This window comes from Patella vulgata, chromosome 4 (genome assembly GCF_932274485.2).
Source record: "Patella vulgata chromosome 4, xgPatVulg1.2, whole genome shotgun sequence".
In the NCBI taxonomy this organism is placed as follows: Eukaryota; Metazoa; Mollusca; class Gastropoda; family Patellidae; genus Patella; species Patella vulgata.
The window spans coordinates 71,441,672-71,460,283 of record NC_065882.2 but is presented as its reverse complement, the minus strand read 5'-3'; the positions used below and the strand labels follow the sequence as shown (position 1 = coordinate 71,460,283).

The 18,612-nt window shown below is 34.9% G+C and overlaps 2 protein-coding genes across 2 annotated transcripts; both read right to left on the bottom strand.

The window, feature by feature from the left end:
• Window positions 1-3,917: 3,917 nt before the first annotated feature.
• On the bottom strand, window positions 3,918-7,643 carry LOC126818467 (protein phosphatase 1 regulatory subunit 42-like). Its single transcript, XM_050545895.2, has one exon. It carries the CDS (start codon window positions 5,881-5,883, stop codon window positions 4,894-4,896), a length of 990 nt encoding a protein of 329 aa, XP_050401852.1. The 5' UTR covers window positions 5,884-7,643; the 3' UTR covers window positions 3,918-4,893.
• On the bottom strand, window positions 3,918-17,725 carry LOC126818466 (tetratricopeptide repeat protein 4). Its single transcript, XM_050545893.2, has 12 exons — window positions 17,632-17,725; window positions 13,324-13,532; window positions 12,850-12,958; window positions 12,540-12,701; window positions 11,786-11,863; window positions 11,334-11,401; window positions 10,616-10,672; window positions 9,978-10,064; window positions 9,642-9,847; window positions 9,295-9,385; window positions 7,715-7,797; window positions 3,918-4,017 (listed from the first exon to the last, which is right to left on the bottom strand). The coding sequence occupies exons 2-12, from the start codon at window positions 13,501-13,503 to the stop codon at window positions 3,921-3,923; spliced, it is 1,218 nt and encodes a 405-aa protein (XP_050401850.2). The 5' UTR covers window positions 13,504-13,532; window positions 17,632-17,725; the 3' UTR covers window positions 3,918-3,920.
• Window positions 17,726-18,612: the final 887 nt, after the last annotated feature.

The window sequence follows — 18,612 nt, the reverse complement described above, 5'->3', positions numbered from 1 at the left end:
GTTGGTGGTTTTAGGGCTTGTACTGACAGAAGTCGATCCTACAACACTAATGGGATTTTAAGTTAATTAGCTGATCATTGAAATGTGATGGTTTCTCAGATGATGTGGGTAGCTTAATGGCTGTTGTATGTTGGTAGTAAAACTGCTGTCAAGACAAACAGGATCGTGATGTGAACTCTATAATTTTGATGGTGTATTAAAGAGTTCATTTTGGTAATAAAAATATATTAAATATTTCACATCAGACAATTGTTCGAATTATGCCCACAAAAGCAATTCTTAATGGATGCATAATTTTTATGTTTTGCCGACACTGGCAACCTATCATTACATCACTTTCCAGGGGAGTTAGGACACATCATGAACACAACAGTCTATTAAGTAAAGTTCAGAGTTGCACCTTTTCAACAAGAATCAGCCATACTAAATAGAACAAAGATTTATTTTTCTTGTCCGTAACCTCGATGACAATGTACATTAATACCTGCCTGCTTTGCCAGTTCAACTGTGATTCACTCCCACATTTTAAAAACTCCTTCAGACTTACTCTTTATAATAAAATTATATGCACTTTATAAACTACATGGTGGATTTACATGAAATACAGGTATTATAACTAAAGTGGATTTAACAACACTTGCACAAAACGAGTAAAGAACAATTGGGACAATCCACGTCAAATGTAAGCTACATATACTTTTATGATACTAACTATGTCACCGATTTTGACCTAACTTGCAGGTATTGTTGTTCACCTGGAAAGAAAACATTGTCCCAAGTTTTGGGTCATGGGGCCTGATGGGACCCATTTTATGGGTCACCAAAGATTTGGGCTATCCGACTGACTTCGAAACTTCTATCATCGTATCAGCCATAACTCAGCTCGATGATATTGATATCAAAATACGCAGCGGAATGAACCCTTTCTCATTTGATGTAATTTAAGGCACGATGTTCTGAGATTTTTCCGAAAAACATCTTTTTGTGTGACCTTTGACCTTGACCCTCTACCAGGATCACAAATCGATCAGGCCATTATTTTGCCCCAAAATGACATATCCTATATAATCGTCATACACACCACAAATCAGAGTGGGATCTTCATGGGAACACGGTCAAAATGATCACCAAAGATGGGTACCCCTACATGCTCTCTGTTAAAGCCGTCACATAATAGTTATTTGTTTTGACCACAAGAGAACAATATTGTAATCAATGTCTCTGTTGTGTTAGTGCTGCCCATGGTGGCTAGCGATAGATGATACGACAATGTAGACTTGTCTTGTAGATAGACGTTTATTTTGCTTCGTACCATGCGACGACAATCCGTCGTCAAGTACCCGGATGTGCGCGTGCACCAGTTATACATATTCATGACATCTAGACAGTTATAGGCCTTAAGGTATTTAAAGGCTCAATTTTTACCACTCTTATTGTAGCTGAATAATATGTCCCAATCTTTATTCTGGTCAACAAATTGTACTATTTTAGAATATTTCAAGTAATTGATGATACAAATTTCATCTTAACACACTTTATTTAAAAATTTAGAAAAATTCAACATAATGGTTTGAAACGTCTAACGTAAACCTTTTCAAATGAAACTTCGATTTAAAAATATTTTCGAACCCTCTGGACAAGTAAAATAGGATGTAATGGATAATTTACACAACAGGTAGGACACTTAAACATCTAGTACTTAGAGATATTATTTATTTTCTGGAGCTTTCAAGCCAGCAAGAGTGTTATTGTCCCTTTAAAGGGAACATACCACTACAGTCTCTTTGACAGAGCTTTACTTGATTCGGTCATTTCACTTTTAGAAAGTCTATAGGGTAGGTGCATCCTGTCTCTGTTCGACTGATAACAGTATATATGTCCGATTTATCTACTCGTACCATTCATCTGGGATCCATAATAATGATAAAGTTAATCCTAATTTCCCCGGTTACCTGCCGGAATTCCGTTATATAACCCAGCCACCAATGTCTGCCATATTTGGCAGTGACGTACGTAGCCAGTTGAATTTCCGATGAATAATGGGAGGTTAGGCTACAGCCTCAATCCGTTCATCCTCATCATTGAGTCAACTGGCGTGGTTTCGAATCCCCGGTTGCACGTGACAAGAAGTAGGTTCGCCTGTCCAACCACGTGTGTTTTCCCCGGGTCCTCCATCCCCCCCCCCCACTGCTAAAGACCCCTACGTGCAAGCGAATTATTGAAATAAAAAAAATAAACCATATGTTAGTCCCGAAATGACCTAGTTTGTGTCGAATGGACGTTAAACCCCATTTCTATCTCTCTCTCTCTCCGTTTATCCTTAGTCATTTGATTAAAAATCTTGCGCAAAGGAACTCTGTAGGACGAGCCACTACTGTGGCTGCAGTGAGGCGGAAGACATCAGTAGTGGGACCACTTCTAGTAGTAATATATACGGGTGGATTGTAGCCTGCGCATTATTCCAGTGGTAGCCTTGGGCCGTGTCCTGCACTACTGAAAAGAAAAGTTTTCCGAAAAGTCTCTGATAACCACAAATTCCCCGTCTAGTTGTCTGGTGACTTTTTCAGAAACGTTTTCGACAAATTCCTCCAAATGCATAGTCACCGTGTGAAGTTGCGACCTATCCGTCGTTGTCCACTGCTAGAATTATACTTCATCAACAGCGTGGTCATCGTAGGCCTCCATTAGTTCTGTTTGCAGGCTAGACACACTATCACGACAGACTTGGCACTTCCGGAAGTTGAACAAAGCCTTAAAGGTAACGGGGAATCAACAGAGTACTTTAGCGATGGCATCTCTGCACGTTTCCAGTTCGCTATTTCATTCATCTTCCATTCAGCCATCATCAGCTTGACAGCTTCACGTTTTGGTGAATGGTGCAAACGGAAAACACCCGATAAACACTGGGTTGAATTAGGCAAAACACTGAAGTGAACACTTGGAAGTAGCCTAATTTGCATATTTGGCATGGCTTCTTCCTCACTTCAATATCATTGCTGCCTTCTTTATTTCATTGAAAATTTGAAGTGTTGTTACGGAAGTGTGATAGAAATGATACTTCAGATATCAAATTTTTCACTTCGAGCATGTCTCGGTTTAGTGTCATCCACACTTCATATGGGTGGCGGCATCGCTTCATTTGCGTGAAAGCTATTATGGTGTGGATAATGCCCATAGTCCTGCCTGCCTACCGTGAGCGCAATGAGAGCTTCTGTGGCCTGGAATCGTATCATTTGTAGCACTTGGAAGCACGAGACTGGGAGTTCATGGGACTGGTATGATGGGAACTCAGAGTTGGATCAATGGGCCCAGAAAGTTATCGTAGCTGGGATGTTACAGTGGGCCTATTGTCGAATTAATTAGTATATGACGAGTTGGCACCTATGTGAGAGCTGAACTGGATGGCATGTTTGGTGATCATTTTGACCGTGTTCCCATGGAGATCCCACTCTGATTTGTGGTGTGTATTTGGGCAAAAAAATGACCTGATCGATTTGTGATCCTGGTAATGGGTCAAGATCAAAGGTTACACAAAAAGATGTTTTCCTAAAAAAATCATCGCAGAACATCATGCCTTACGTCAAATGAAAGGGCTCAGTCTGCTGAGTATTTTGATCAAGATTGAACAACTGTGTGTTGAGTTATGGCTGGTAGAAGCTGCGAAGTCAGTCGAATGACCCAAATCTTTGGTGACCCCTAAAATGGGTTCCATTAGGCCAAATGACCCAAAACATGGTATAGTGTTTTCTTTCAGGCTGGACATCAATCCCTGCAAGTTAGGTCAAAATCCGAGGCACGGTGTCATAAAAGTGTGTTCACTTGACGTGGAATGACCCAATTACCTGGTATAAATAAATACTGTCTCGTTTCCTACCATGACCAAGATGACACCGATGTGTAAAAACAAAACAATATAATGATTATGAAGCAATTTTATATCGTTTTAAAAATTCATCATAATATTTTGATCCTCTCACAACTATAATAAAATATGGAGTTCCACCATGCACATAGAATCTGAAAATAAATAATGAATAATTACACAAATAATAAATTAACAATATTTATAATAAGCAATACGGTTTTCACTTCGCAGTTGTGCCACTTTGAATAATAATATACCAACACAAGAACTTGGGTCGAGACTACAGACAAAAAACACACACATTTAATAAATGTATTTGTCCTACTATTACATGTACTTTGAATGAGTCTGTGTCCTGTTAGTAAAAACAAAACAAAACAATCCATAAGTTGTCACAATCCGTAAGTTCTCACAAAATAGTTTACCCTATAATTCTCTATGGTAATAAAAACAACATCACTGAACCAAGACTTGGAATAGAACAATACAAATTGCTACTGTATTATTTGGGTGGGAGGGGCATATTTTTAACACACAAACTGAATAAAATTGTCAGAGCACACAACAACCAGATAACCAACACAACACACACTGTAACAACTTAGACTGGAACATCCCGATTGTCAAAAGACTTCCAGTTAATAAACTTCAATTTATTGTATAAATGCTAATATTTATATTTTGTTGGAGAATGTAGAGGATAAATGACATGGCATCCCAACTTGATTATTTTTTAACAATATCTTCTTCACAGTGAATATAAGTAGCACATATGAAAATCTGTTCTGAATTTGGTTTCATCAGTATTTGAAATTAGTAAATATAGATGATCTTAAACTCCACAGTAATAACACAGAAAACAGTTATATATATTATATGGTTTATAAGTTTTGATATATCACCAACGGTTACATGCAATTTTAATATCTGCAACATTACAGTGATTAATGACCTTGCGATTAGTACATATACTTTCAGTTCTGTAGTTTTTGTTCCCTTCACACATTCCACTCTCTCAACTGTTTATTCTAGGGGAAAACCTTTGCTCTGGGTATTTTATTTAGTCCGAATTGTGTTTCATTTGCAATAAGATTATCAGACGTACTTTTCTTCACCAGTAGTTGTTCGAACTGTTTTCTCGGTAATCCTGGCATAATATAACCAGGTATAGTGGCATGCATGGGTGGACCTTTTACAGGTGGAAGATCTGAATACAATACATCAGGTAATTCTTGTTTATTCATTTCTTCTTTCTTTCTTTTCTGGGCATCTTTAGATGCCTGCCAATTATGTAGAAACTGTCTAGATGTATCTGTTATCTCCTTGCTATCTAATAATTCTAGTTTTCTGCACATGACAATGATTTTGTCTCTGTATTTTGATTTGTGACAAACAGGATTCCCTATCAACTCTAATCGCCATATTTTTGTCAAATTACTTAAAACATGAGACAACTCTTTCATATCTGTAATATTGTTATCACTTGCCATAAGTTGACGTAAATTAACAGCTTTTTCGAGTTCTTTTATACTGTCAAGATTATTACCAGAAACATTCAGCACTTGAACATATGATACAATAGTCTTTAAAGACCTCGGTTCAAACAGTAATTTTTCCCCAGATGGCAACTGCTGATTCTCAACATGTAATTCTTGTAAATTCTTTAGATTTTCGATACCCTCTAAAACAGTAATTGCATTTCCACCTATATATAATTTGGAAAGATCTCGAAGACTGGATAAACACTCCATTTTTCTTATGTTGTTATTTTGAAGATAAAGATGGGTTAAGTTTGGATTTTGGCTAAGTTTTGGTATTCTTGAAAGTTGATTGTCATAAAGATATAAAGCGACTAAATTTCTACATAAACCCAGTTCTTCTCCTACATCATCTATTCCCCTTTCTTCTAAATATAGATGTGTTAGACGTTCTAAATAGTGACTTTGTGTTTCTTCTCTGTTTTTCTTGTTATGGCCTGAAGTACCTCTTGTCATAAGTTCTGTGGTAAGTTTAACCATTTTGATGACGTAATAGATAGGACAATCTTACAGAATACAGTCTAGAATCTTTAGCAGTTGGTACTCAATAATTTAAAACAGTCTAAGAAAACGTTGCCCTGTTTCTTTCGTTTAATTAAATGCCTTCCTTGCCCCTTGCTTCATAGATCCATATAATAATCAACTCATGAAACAACAAAAACACACAGCACGGTTTCTAACACAAACAGGAAGTAGAAAGGGGCCAGTCCATAATGCCTGCAGGGGATAACTCACTAATCAATGTTATTCTTCAGTAAAGCAAAAACTAGGATGCATTTATATTAAAGAGGTAAACTTACATTACTGACATTGTACGGATCATACAAATAGCACTGTTTAGTAATATTTATTCATTATTAAAATAAATAATAACTAACTGCTCCCCTTTCTACTTTTTGGCCATTTTTTTATGCATTAAAAATGGAGTTACCTCCCTTCAACCTGTCATTTTATTAATTATCGGATTATCAGGCACACACACCTCAAACAACAAAACAAGTCACAGGCTATTTCAAAATTTAAAAAAAGTTTCCCCCCCCCCAACAAATAAACAGATAATATACACTGTCCAATCTCTTTCAATATTGTCAACTTGGAAACTAATACATACAACAAACAGTATGCCTAGATGATCTAGAAGTTCTTAATGGGGGTGGGGGGAATCTAGGGCACCACTCACAATCCAACCCCACAATGCATGTCCATAAAATAAAACAAAATACAAGATAGGTTGACAGACAACGAAACATACGCCCACAGCAGCTAAGTTGTCCACTCAGTCAACAAGGGTTGTCAAATATTTTATTCTAGCAATAATTATCAGAAATCCTTGAAAATCAGTAGACTTCTTCCTCTCATGACCGCAAACTTTAGTTCACAAGTTATTTCAAAGTGTTCAAGGACCATAACTTTGGCAGTAATTATTGGCAATCGTTGAAAATCAATAGGCTTCATCGTCTCATGAACATAAACACTGTGTATAGTTTAAAGTCAATCTGGCAGTAATTATCGGAAATGAAATGGGATTTAACGTCCTACTGTTCTGCTCCCACTGACAAATTGAAGACGGAGTAATCATTGGAAATTGTTGAAGATCAATAGGCTTCTGCATCTCATGACCTAAAACACTGTGTATTAATTTAAAGTCAATTGAATATTAACTTTAGCCTCTAGAGCGTCCAGAAGCCATTGAGGGCATATAAAAATGGATAAAATAACACTGAGCACTATGGTAAAACGGTAGAATATAGATCATATTGCCTATATAGCTGTTAGCTGATCGTTACCTTGCCCTAAAGAATTTTTATCCACGTTGACCGTAAAGTTCATGTGATTTTATGATTGTTATTCATTTTATTGCTTTTTTGTGGACTTTAGGTGTGCTTACTTGGGCTTATTATTTGTTTTGGGGGGGAGGGGTGGGGAGCAGCGGGAGGATCCTTAAACAAGCACCTGCAGACAAGAGGTGTACTGACTGGTAACTGGCAATATGGTTATATTTAGGTTGAAAGTGTATACAAAACATTTCAAGTCAATTGTAAGGTAGTATTCACGATCATTTAATTTTTTTTTTTTTTGACAGACCCCTATGCGCAAGCGAATTATTGAAATAAAATTGAACCATATGTTAGACCCGAAATGACCTAGTTTGTGTCGAGTGGACGTTAAACCCCAATTTCCCTCTCCGAGATTATACCTTGGACATCCCAGTTAGCTGCATTCATCAAATCACCATAGGTCTAACTGATAAATGGAAGTTTTGGAGAAATTTGATTCAGTGGAGCAGAGGTGCTGAAAAATAGAGTCTTACTTTTTATGTAACATGGTTTTAGCCAAGGTTGAGTTAATATCTACTGGATAAACCTTCTCTTCTTCTCGATTCTCAAAGAATATCTTTTAAAAAAAAAAGAAAAATATTAGAAGCATGTATTTGCTAAACAAATTATTGAAAAGCTATCTTATAAAGAGCTATCTTCATGGTTTTTAAAGGGAAGGGGAGATCATTAGAACAAAAATCTACATTTTCATTAATAACACAATCTGTATACAACACAATCTGTAGACTAATGGTGTATATATGTGTTGTATTCCCTCTAGTAAAGCAATTCGCAAGGGCCCCATCCCATATATTGCCATTATATTTTGTGGGATAATAATAATATCTAATAAAAATATCTTGAAAATAATTTTTGCACTAGTTTATTTGAAGATACCTTCCAGTGAAAGTATTTATAGGGTAAATAATTCCCAATAAAAGTATGGCATATATGGGATATATGGAATTTAGAGACAATCTTAATAGAAAAATACTGGATACCCTGAAAAGCACCCATCGGTCGCCAACAGGACAAAAATGTAATCGACAGGCTGTCTGCTTGGGTGACATAAGGAGGCCTTCTTATGTGTTGATCTAATGGCTAAAATAATGTCCGGTAGGAGTTGACGCTCTGATTAAACGATGGAAACAGAAGTTGGCAGAAGATAATCCAAGAATTTACTTATGCTTCGATATTTATGGTAAATGGACCACAACCAATAAATACCAGCTGAAAATTGATTCTCGCATAATTAAGTCATGTGACAAAGAAGCTTAAAATAGATTCTAGCCACATGTGGTAGTTTTCTTGAGATTAAAATGTTTTGATAATTGAAGAAAACCTTTGATAGATAAAATAGTTTGAATACGTGTTAATCTGTATAATATATATACAATCTGATTAAAATACAGATCTATACTTTCGATGCTACATGAATATCTGATCATTGTAGTGGGAGGTCGCGTCAGGGGTCATACACACGACTTTTGATTAACCAATCAGCGTTGATGTTTCTAATAGGATACCCACAATTCCGTGCATCACACGCCAAGAATTCGCTGCAACAGACAGTTGCATTGGCTAATCCTTCACATCAACCAGAACGCGGGTTATATAACAACTCTTCCAGATCCTAGTGTTGTAAAGACAAGTAAGACGAAATTAGGAAATATAAAAAAAAAGACAAGAAAATAGGATCTGTGTTTTAATCAGATTGTATATCATCAAATCACTCAGTTTTTACGCTGTAAAGCATGATGATATGAGAGTAACTTTCAATAAGCCAGGTCCATACGCTTTAATAATAATAATAATTATTTTCTATAGTGCTGAACATTCAGCCAGTCTGACTTCTCTAGGGCACTTTAAATAAATACATATCTAAAGGTGAATATAAGAAATTTGTTCGATTAAAGACTAAAATGGTATGTGTTTATTAATATTGGACGACAATTCTCCTCATACCATGACATCTTGAATAACTGGACATGTCCCTTGACAATACTGTATTTCATGGGTGAAAACCAAAATCTGCGTAGAAAAACTATTATATGTAACATGTAGATACACCTACTTGTATAGATTCAGGTTTATATTTATTATCTGTGTCCCAAGATGGTGGTTGTACCTCTTCACCAAACATGTGTAAAATATTATCAGCAAACCTACAATAAAAATAATCATAAATAATTTGCCCGATCTCGCAAGAGCTAAATCTGCCTACTGCAGGTTGTTTCTTTAGACCGGGAATACTATCTGAATTATTAAAAATTAATTAACATATCCAGACTATAATCAACTCTCGATGCCATCGTTAGCCTGCGATATTTAGTGGATTTGAATACATTTTGTGATGAATAATTTAACATAAAAATGGATAATTGAGACTTTGTTTGTGGAAACTTGTGTAAACAGACTTACGTATTTGTTTCATTAAATGCTTCTATAAAATCTGTCTGTGAATATTCTGGATAAAAAAATAGAACTGGCCAATGTAAATTATTATCCTCATCTACTTTCACTTTAGCACCAGCTGGATGATGGGATTCTATGTTGGCTAATACCAGGGGTGATAATTTTGTTTCTTTTTTTAATTTGTCTAACCCTGCAATCTTTACACCTTTTTTCTGAAATTCAATACAAAAATTAATTGGTATTACCCAAGACCGGACAAAGAAGAATAACCACTGTTAATAATTATTTGTTGTCAATAGCAACCTATATCCAACCAGTTATCTTAGTACCCTATGTATGTACCTGAATCAATTCTATAAGTTTCTTCTCCTCAGCTTCCTCTTTTCTTTCTTTAGCAGCTTGTTTACGATTTTCAAGCTCTTTTAATTTCTATAATAGACAGAGAGAAAGAAATAAAATGAGGTTTAACATCCACTCAAAATAACCAGGTCATTTCAAAACTATCAAATAGTAATCTTTACTTTATTTCAGTAACTCACATGTGCACCAGTCTCTTTAAAAACAAGAGAAAACCATGTGTCATATTGAAGTCATTTTACAATCTGATTAAAACACAGATCCTATTTCGTTTCATTTGTTTATAGTTCAAAATTTTGTTTTACTTGTCTTTACAACACTAGGATTTGGAAGAGTTGTTAAATAACCCAAGTTACGGTTGATCTGAGGGATGAGCCATAGAAATGGTATGTTGCGGCGAATTCTTAGCATGCTGTGCACGGAACTGTGGGCCGCTCATGTGACTCCTGGCACAACCTCCCACTACAACCGGTCAGATCTTCATGTAGTGGAGGCCATCGAAAGTATAAAAAAAAAAATAAACGAAACAAAATATAAATCTGTTTTTTTAATCAGATTGATCATTTTATCCATTTTAATCTTTAGACAAAAATATACAAAGCTTAATGAATCTTAATCTTTACCTTTAATCTTTCAGCTTTTGACCTGGTGTCAAGGACATCTTTATCATCAGGATCCATCTATAAAAATAAAAAAAGAATTATGAAATATTGTTGTCCTAATAAGTTAACTAGTTACAGAGCTTATACAGACATTGTATTTCCTGGCCCAGAATGACCACTTGCAACAAAGTTGTCCATGGTAAATCTATTTTCATTATTATGGTAAGAACTTTGTACTAAGCCTTAAAAGTAAACATGGGAATGGGAAAATAACTCTTCCTTGCGTTGTGATTTCAGGAATTTGAATGTAAACAGGGGGATAATTCTAAAATATTCCATCAAAATATATTAAATTTCGATCAAGCTCCTCTTCTTCCTGAAACCTGAAATTCATAAGAGTTGTTTCTTATGGTGAGATGGGCTTTAATATCATGCTCATAAGATTCAATGAATTTAAAACCATATGAATAGGGTGGGGACTCACAAATGTATATTAAATTCACAAGAGTTCATGAATTTGAATGCAAACAGTGACGTAACTCCTTAAGCCCAATTGAACACTGCTGCCAAGTTTCAAGGGAAAAAAGAATATGAAGTTTGTGAATCTTATGATGACATCACATCAGAGGGATTTAACAAATTTAGAGTATTTTTGATACTACAAAATAACTGAATTTTCAATGGTTATTGGGATCCAAGGGTTTGATTAGTCTTCTAACAGTTACTGTAGGACACTTACCAATAAAGCTGTATCACACCATTTTATACAATCATCATATTTCTTCATCTCTAAACAACAATTCATACCTAGAAACAACAAAAACATAAATATGTTAAGAATAAAACCCATAACATTTAACTATTATCCGAGGGATATAATTAAAGTACTCTCCTCTGCAATTTTCAGGCAATTGAAAACTTAAATATCTGGAAGTAAAAGCAATAAGTACTTTTATTTTTTTAAATTAGTGTTTTTCCTGAAGAATAAGAAATAATTTAACAGGTTTTCCCCAAGAACACAAAATGAAATTGGTGTTTCCTTACAGTTCAATCAAATGTTTATTACCATTCTGTCGCTCTAATGATGTACAGATAATTGAACTTTTTTCAATAATATATATTTAATATCTCTGTTAAAAATCCTAAATTATACATTTCACACTTAAAATGAAATATGAATAAATTACCTACCTTTTAGAATAGCCTTCATATGATCAACTTTATACTTCCTGGCAAATATACAATCATTGAATGCTGATCTGTAATTACCTGAATTACATGTACACAAGATTAAAATAAGGTTAAAAAAAACTCCAATAACAATAGAATAGGGAAATCACCTAAAAGTTCTAATATTTACCAGAAAGTTGAACCATTATGTCTGATAAATTGACTTGCAATATTATCTATCTGAGATGTTTACATACAGGGGTCATATAGACAACCTTAGCTTGAATATAAAATTTATTCTTTACATGATTAATATGTTTGCCTCTGTAATACGGCCAGATTGTAAGGTTATTGATGCAGGTTACTAAACCTACATTATGCAAGAGCTAAATCTGTATATTACAGGTCTTTCTTTAGGCCTGAAATGTTATCTAGATTATTATTTAGACATTAATTAACTTAACCAGACCATAATCAACTCTCGATGCCATCGCTAGCCTGCAATATTTAGCGGATTGGAATACATTTTGTGAAGAATAATTAAACGCACATTGTTTTTTATCGTACCGACTTTAGTAATGATGATTGAGGTTAGCCTAAAATTTAAAGGCTAATATCTCGGTTCAGAGTGGAGCAATTTAACTGAAATTGTCAGCATATTTTATTTACGTTATCTATCTTTTTAACTATTATAGCGAGAACTGCCAACTCTTTACCTAATCTCCCATAATTCCCCTTTAATTTAATGACTTTTAGTACTTATAAATGGACATACCTAAACGGAACTGTGCTGCTGCTCTATTTGTATATAGAACTGCGTTAAGTTGACGATCAGGACAGTTAGATGTTATACCTTCTGTATAATTAGATATAGCTATTCTATAACGCTTCTTTTTAAAATTATCATTACCATCTTCTCTATAATTATCAGCTCGTGCTACAAATAGAAAAATACTGATGTGTATTATTGTACAATCTTTATGTCTTAGTCAAATTTTAGCTTGTATTCATTTATCTTTAGGGAATGGGAACCACCCCACTCAACTCAATGATAAAGCTTATAATGACGTATATAATTACATTACCTGTTGGATCTTCACATTCATATTTTAAAGCCATCAACCCTTCGACTTCTGTAGTTAAAGGTTTGGATAAATCAATCTCTTTTGCAAATGCTGGATGACGTTCTAATTCCTGTTAATACATAATGTACATAAAATGACATGGTAATCTGAGATATGATATTCAAAGATCATATACTAAAATGCATACTTAAAAAAACCCATCATAGTATGGATCAAATTCCAGTTATCAAGGAATATTGTTCAATAATTTGGAAACAAGAACTGTTTTATTCCATATAACACACAAATCCTTGTCTTCACTACAATCATTTCTCTGTTTGCACATCGATTCTGACATTAAGTGTCCAAATTTTCTAACCAAACAATTTCACATAAATGGACATTTACCTTTAGTGAGTTAGTAGACTGCACTGACCTAACGACTTCTTTTAAAATTAAATTATATTCCACTTACATAAAATTATAAACCTATACCTCAATTATCTCGTCTATAGACTTTTCTTTTTCTGGTGGTTGATCTTTCATTTTTTCCTTGTGTTTAGCTTTCATCTCTTCAATAAATATGTCCAGATCTTCATCCATTTTTTTACACATGGCTACTCTCTCCTCATCCGTTAAAACTTTCTTCACTGGTTTCGTTGAACCTGAACTCATTTTGTTAGTTTTTATAACAAGCACTAAACCTAAGGATAAAGCAATTTTTGCAAAATTCATATCACTGGAATGTTGGACTGTTCTTATAATTTGTCTATATTATTATATTTGTCCCATAAATGTCTTGGTTTGTTTTAGCTTGATATAAGGACAAGGGTGCAGGCTGTTTCGTATCCTGGCTGTTTCGTACTTAGTTCATTCGTGCCTCACTTCGTACCTCAAATTGATTCGTAAATTTTCCTATGTTGTTGAAATCAGTTGAAAGAAATTGAATATGTTTAACCAGAATTAGAATATTCACGAGATTTGTACCTCAAATTGATTAGTTCTTTTTCGTAAATCCAACGGCTGCGCTAAATTTATAACTACACACATGATTTGTACCTCAAATTGATTCGTACCTTTTCCTAAATGTTGTGGAAATAAATTGAAAGAAATTAAAATAAATCTATATGTTGTTGAAAGAAATTGAAATAATAAACTATAACCTGGTGTTGATTATCGAACCCATTCAGCTCAGTAAATGAAATGAAATGAAATGGAGTTTAACGTCCTACTGTTCTGCTCCTAACCTGGGCTAATGAAGACGGGCATACGCCATACAGTGTGCTATGAGGGAAATTTTGCCCGGACAGGGCACTACGGCCTACTCTTATATCGAATTCCAACTGCCAAGGGATCTTTTACGTGCACGCCAATGTGTACACGGGACCTCGGTTTTTCGTCCCATCCGAACGACTAGACAGCTTTCCTTGTCAGCCCCTCCGTCCTGCATCACTGACAAGGGAGAACCACGCCGGAAAATCTGGATGAACTTTCTCGGCCAATGCAGGGATCGAACACCCGACCTCCAGGCTAGCGAGCTAGCGTCTTACCCACTTAGCCACGTGATCCCCCATTCAGCTCAGTGAGTTGTGATTATTGATGACAATTGATTGGTGATTGTTAAAGCAGTTTAAAAAACGATTGAAAAAGTATACAATCCGGTGTTGATTATTGAACCCATTCTGCTGAATGAGTTGTGATTGTGATAATTGATTGAGGGTTGTTAAAGCGGTTAAAAACGATTGAAAATTGAATATACTAAGAATTCCAAAATGCGACACGTAATGTATTTTATTCATTACATAATAAACCTCAAATCAATTTAACTCACTGTAAGGTGGAACTGCATGGTTTCTGATACGGTTGGGTTATTTGAGCCTAAAAATAGAACACAGCCAGTCTCCAAAAGGTGCCTACGTGTGAAGATGGGCGTACGCGTTTCTTTGATCTGTTATATCATGGACCGTATTACGGTTATATCACGGGGTAATTCTGATTTTGAAACCCAATTGCATGAAAATGGCTTTCGATTGTAACCGATGTAAATTTAGTGGAATGCTAAAGCAATTTTAGTTTAAATATATCCTTTGTGTGTGAATTACTACTATTGGGCAGGCTGTGTAATATCAATATGGAAATTTCTAATTTTTTTTTCAATCCATACAATTCACTTTTTGTTATTAAATCATCGTAGGTAATGCTCATTCGGCAGCCATTTTTATAAATTTAGCGCAGCTGTTGGATTTGATCAAATCATTTAATTATATTTCACCTTTATTTCAATTTTAAGGTCATTTAGGAAATGAAGTGGATATTTAACCGTATACGGCAAAGTATCTACTTCCGCTATTTTACCGTACATCGTTTCTGATTCAAAATGGCGGAAAGTAGATATATTCCACCATTTTGGCAAGTCGTCTTTCAAGTTCGGCGCAGAAGCACGATTTTACGGGAAAAACATAAACCACTGACAGTCTTAGTACTTAAATTAAAAACCAAAATCCGCAGAAATGCGCCCTCGACCAAAATAGAATAATATTCTAAATGCTTTTCTACAATTTACATTTATTATCTTATTTTCTTTCAAAAATAATTCTCCAGTTTCTACCATAGAAATTCAAGTATGGCTATTTCGTTCCTTTATAAGAAACGGAAAAAGAAGCAATAATAATAATAATAATAATAAAAACTTTATTTAATGAGGCAACATATTTAGTTTGCAAAAAAAAAAAACTAATCTTCCATAGGTCCCTCCTAAACTACAAAGACATATATACATGTAATATCAGGATAAATTTAAAATCATTAGAAATGCAATAGCATTTTAAAGTGGGAAGTTTGATAAGTCACTCCCAAACTACAAAACATATACATTATACAAGTAGAATATAGGAAGAACACTATAATTACACACAAAATAAAATAGAATGCAGTTGCAAGTTAAAAATAATAAGTATGTCATCAGTTGAATATTATGGTTCCTACAGTGTGCAAAATAGATGAGTTTTCAGTTTAATCTTAAAATTTTCAACATTTTTACACATCTTTATGTCAAAAGGCAGATTGTTCCATAAAAGACATGCAGAATAATGAAAAGTACGTTTCATGGATTCCGTTTTGCATTTTTGAAGAAAAAGAGATTTACTGGTCTGTGAACGGAGCAAGATATCCATTTTGGAAACAAGAGATTTTTCAATAAAATGGAAATTTAGATAAAGTGGAGTATTAAATGTAATAATTTTGAATGATAAGACAATTTTATTGTAAAGAATCCTCTGTGTAAGGGTAAGCCAACCGAGTTTAGTAAATAAAGAGGTGGACGGAGTTTCAATCGGTGCATCAAGAATAGCTCTTGCTGCCCTCTTTTGTAATTTTAAAGAATGTCTAATCTACTTTTGGTAGCATTTCCCCAAATAATAGAGCAATAATCAAATATTGGTAGTATGTAACTGTTATAAAACAAAATTCTTGTCTCGTAAGGTAAATGATCTTTTATCTTATTTAGGAGAAATATTTTTGATGCAAGTTTTTTAGACATATCTGCTATCTGTGCTTCCCAATTAAGGTCTTGGTCAATTTGAATTCCAAGTAATTTTGCGGTAGTAACCGTCTCAATTTTCTCACCATGGAGAGATAAAGTTAGGTTTTTCTGATTTCTTTTGTGTTTTGTTGAAATCAGCATTGATTTTGTTTTCGAAGGATTGATTACCATCCCATTGTTTTCACACCATTCAGCAACCAAATAGAGATCATTTTGGAGATTTTTGGCGATGGATAAAATATCTTTGTGTGAACAATGCAGGGTACTGTCATCAGCAAACAAATCTATCTGACTTGATTCAATATTGAGTGGGAGATCATTTATAAAAATTAGGAATAGGAGAGGACCCAGGATCGAACCTTGTGGAACCCCGCATTTGACTGTAGTAATTGAGGAGGTAATTGATCCTAAACATACTTTTTGCTTCCGTGAGTCAAGATATGATTCAATCAAAATTTGTGAATTATTATCAAATCGATAAAGATGAAGTTTTTCAATAATAAGCTTATGATCAATGAGATCAAATGCTTTGCTAAAATCAAGATACACTATACCACTCATCGCACCATTATCGATAGCATCAAGCCAATGTTAGACAAAGAACGAATAGAACTGTTGGGTTAGGTTTTGGGTTAGGGTTATGGGTTTATGTCAGAGAACTGCGCATGTTAAACGGAAGCGTACGGCAAAATAGTAAATAAATAAAATAAAGTGCCGTATACGGTTAAATATCCACTGCGTTTAGGAAAACAAACTAATCTCGTGCATATTCTAATTAAGGCTCAGCAGCCACTTTTATAAATTTAGCGTAGCCGTTGGATTTGATCAAATCGTTTCACCTTTATTTCAATTTCTTTTAACTGATTTCAACAACATAGGAAAAAATACGAATCAATTTGAGGTACGAAGTGAAGTACGAAACGGCTCATGGCCTCATGTGAGGTACGAATGATTGATGAACTAAGTACGAAACAGCAAGGTTACAAAACAACAGACAAAGGACAAAATACTCTTTAAAACGTGACCTTAAATACACAAGTTGCTCTATCCAATTACTAAATGCCATTGAACAATTATTCTAGCTATTATTATAATTAGAGTAGTCCTAGGGTAGGCCCCTTTGGCTTTATTTATCTTTTACTGCTGGTAAAGGAAAGGGTAATCATGACTTAATATTTTAAAATACAAAGTAAAGAGAGAACACAGTCTGTCAAATAATCATTCCTTCATTTGTATTTACCGGAATATATTTTAAAACTTACAAACAAAAAGTAATATAAACAGTTTACAACTGTCACTACTCCACGTGTGTCTTGCTTCCAGAATGTTTTGATTTTGATATTACAACTTCCGGTGATGAAGTGGAGGTAACTCGTTAATTGGAGTTATTTCCCTTTGACTGGTATTAGCCGTCAGCAACCTCTTTACCCTCTCATTTAGAGAAATAGCCAGTCAGGGCGGATTAAGGGCTCGACGAATGGTGGCGACTGGTTCCGAAGGACCTGAGGGACGGGGGGTTTGGGCAGTTCTTCTGAAAATTTTGAGATTAAGAGTTCTTTCCCTTGGGTTTAGATACTGGTGATCTCGTTGTCAAAATCTGTCGATAACAAATGAAATTGGGTTTAACGCCCACTTCTGCACCAATTGGACTAATGATGACGGGTAGCCTAAACGCCTTGCAGTTGCAGTGTGAGTGTGCGAAGATGGAGGGTTCTAATTTGAGAGTAGTGTAAAATACCGCACGACTTGCACTTTCTGACCGTCGAAAATATTAATGACTGCCTTAGGTGGCCTTAGGGATTTTAGTAGGGCCCTTCGTCAGCTGTAGTAGGACCTCCAGAGATTAAAGGACAATTATTTTTTTGTTGGATAAATTTGTTTGAAAGAAATTAAGCAAAACAGATGTTATAATCTTAATAGTATTGTTCTTAGCCTTGTAAAAATTAATACTTTTGAAAAATTTACTTGGGGGGGGGGGGGGAAGTCCCGATGGGTAGAGACAATTTTAATATATGTCTCTTAGTGGAAAGCGGGTGGTTTGCGATTCACTAGAGTGGCAAAAAGAACGCTCTCCGCTACAGTTTGCATTAGGAAGTCCGCTTTCCATGTATTTCCATGTGTACAGAAGAAATCGATGAAAAGTTTGTGGGATCCCACGTAAATGACTCTAAACGTGAGGATTTCTCTGTCCTGCATGGATCATGACATTGTTTACGCTTAGTCGCCGCCTATTTATAATAACA

Excerpts from the sequence above, each read along its gene's own strand:
- LOC126818466 (XM_050545893.2), bottom strand. The coding sequence starts at position 13,503 with ATGAGTTCAGGTTCAACGAAACCAGTGAAGAAAGTTTTAACGGATGAG. Across the intron at positions 11,402-11,785 it reads TATGAAGGCTATTCTAAAAG|GTATGAATTGTTGTTTAGAG; the intron begins GTAGGTAATTTA and ends TGTTGTTTCTAG. Across the intron at positions 4,018-7,714 it reads AAAACCATGTTACATAAAAA|ATTCTATGTGCATGGTGGAA; the intron begins GTAAGACTCTAT and ends ATTTATTTTCAG.
- LOC126818467 (XM_050545895.2), bottom strand. The coding sequence starts at position 5,883 with ATGGTTAAACTTACCACAGAACTTATGACAAGAGGTACTTCAGGCCAT.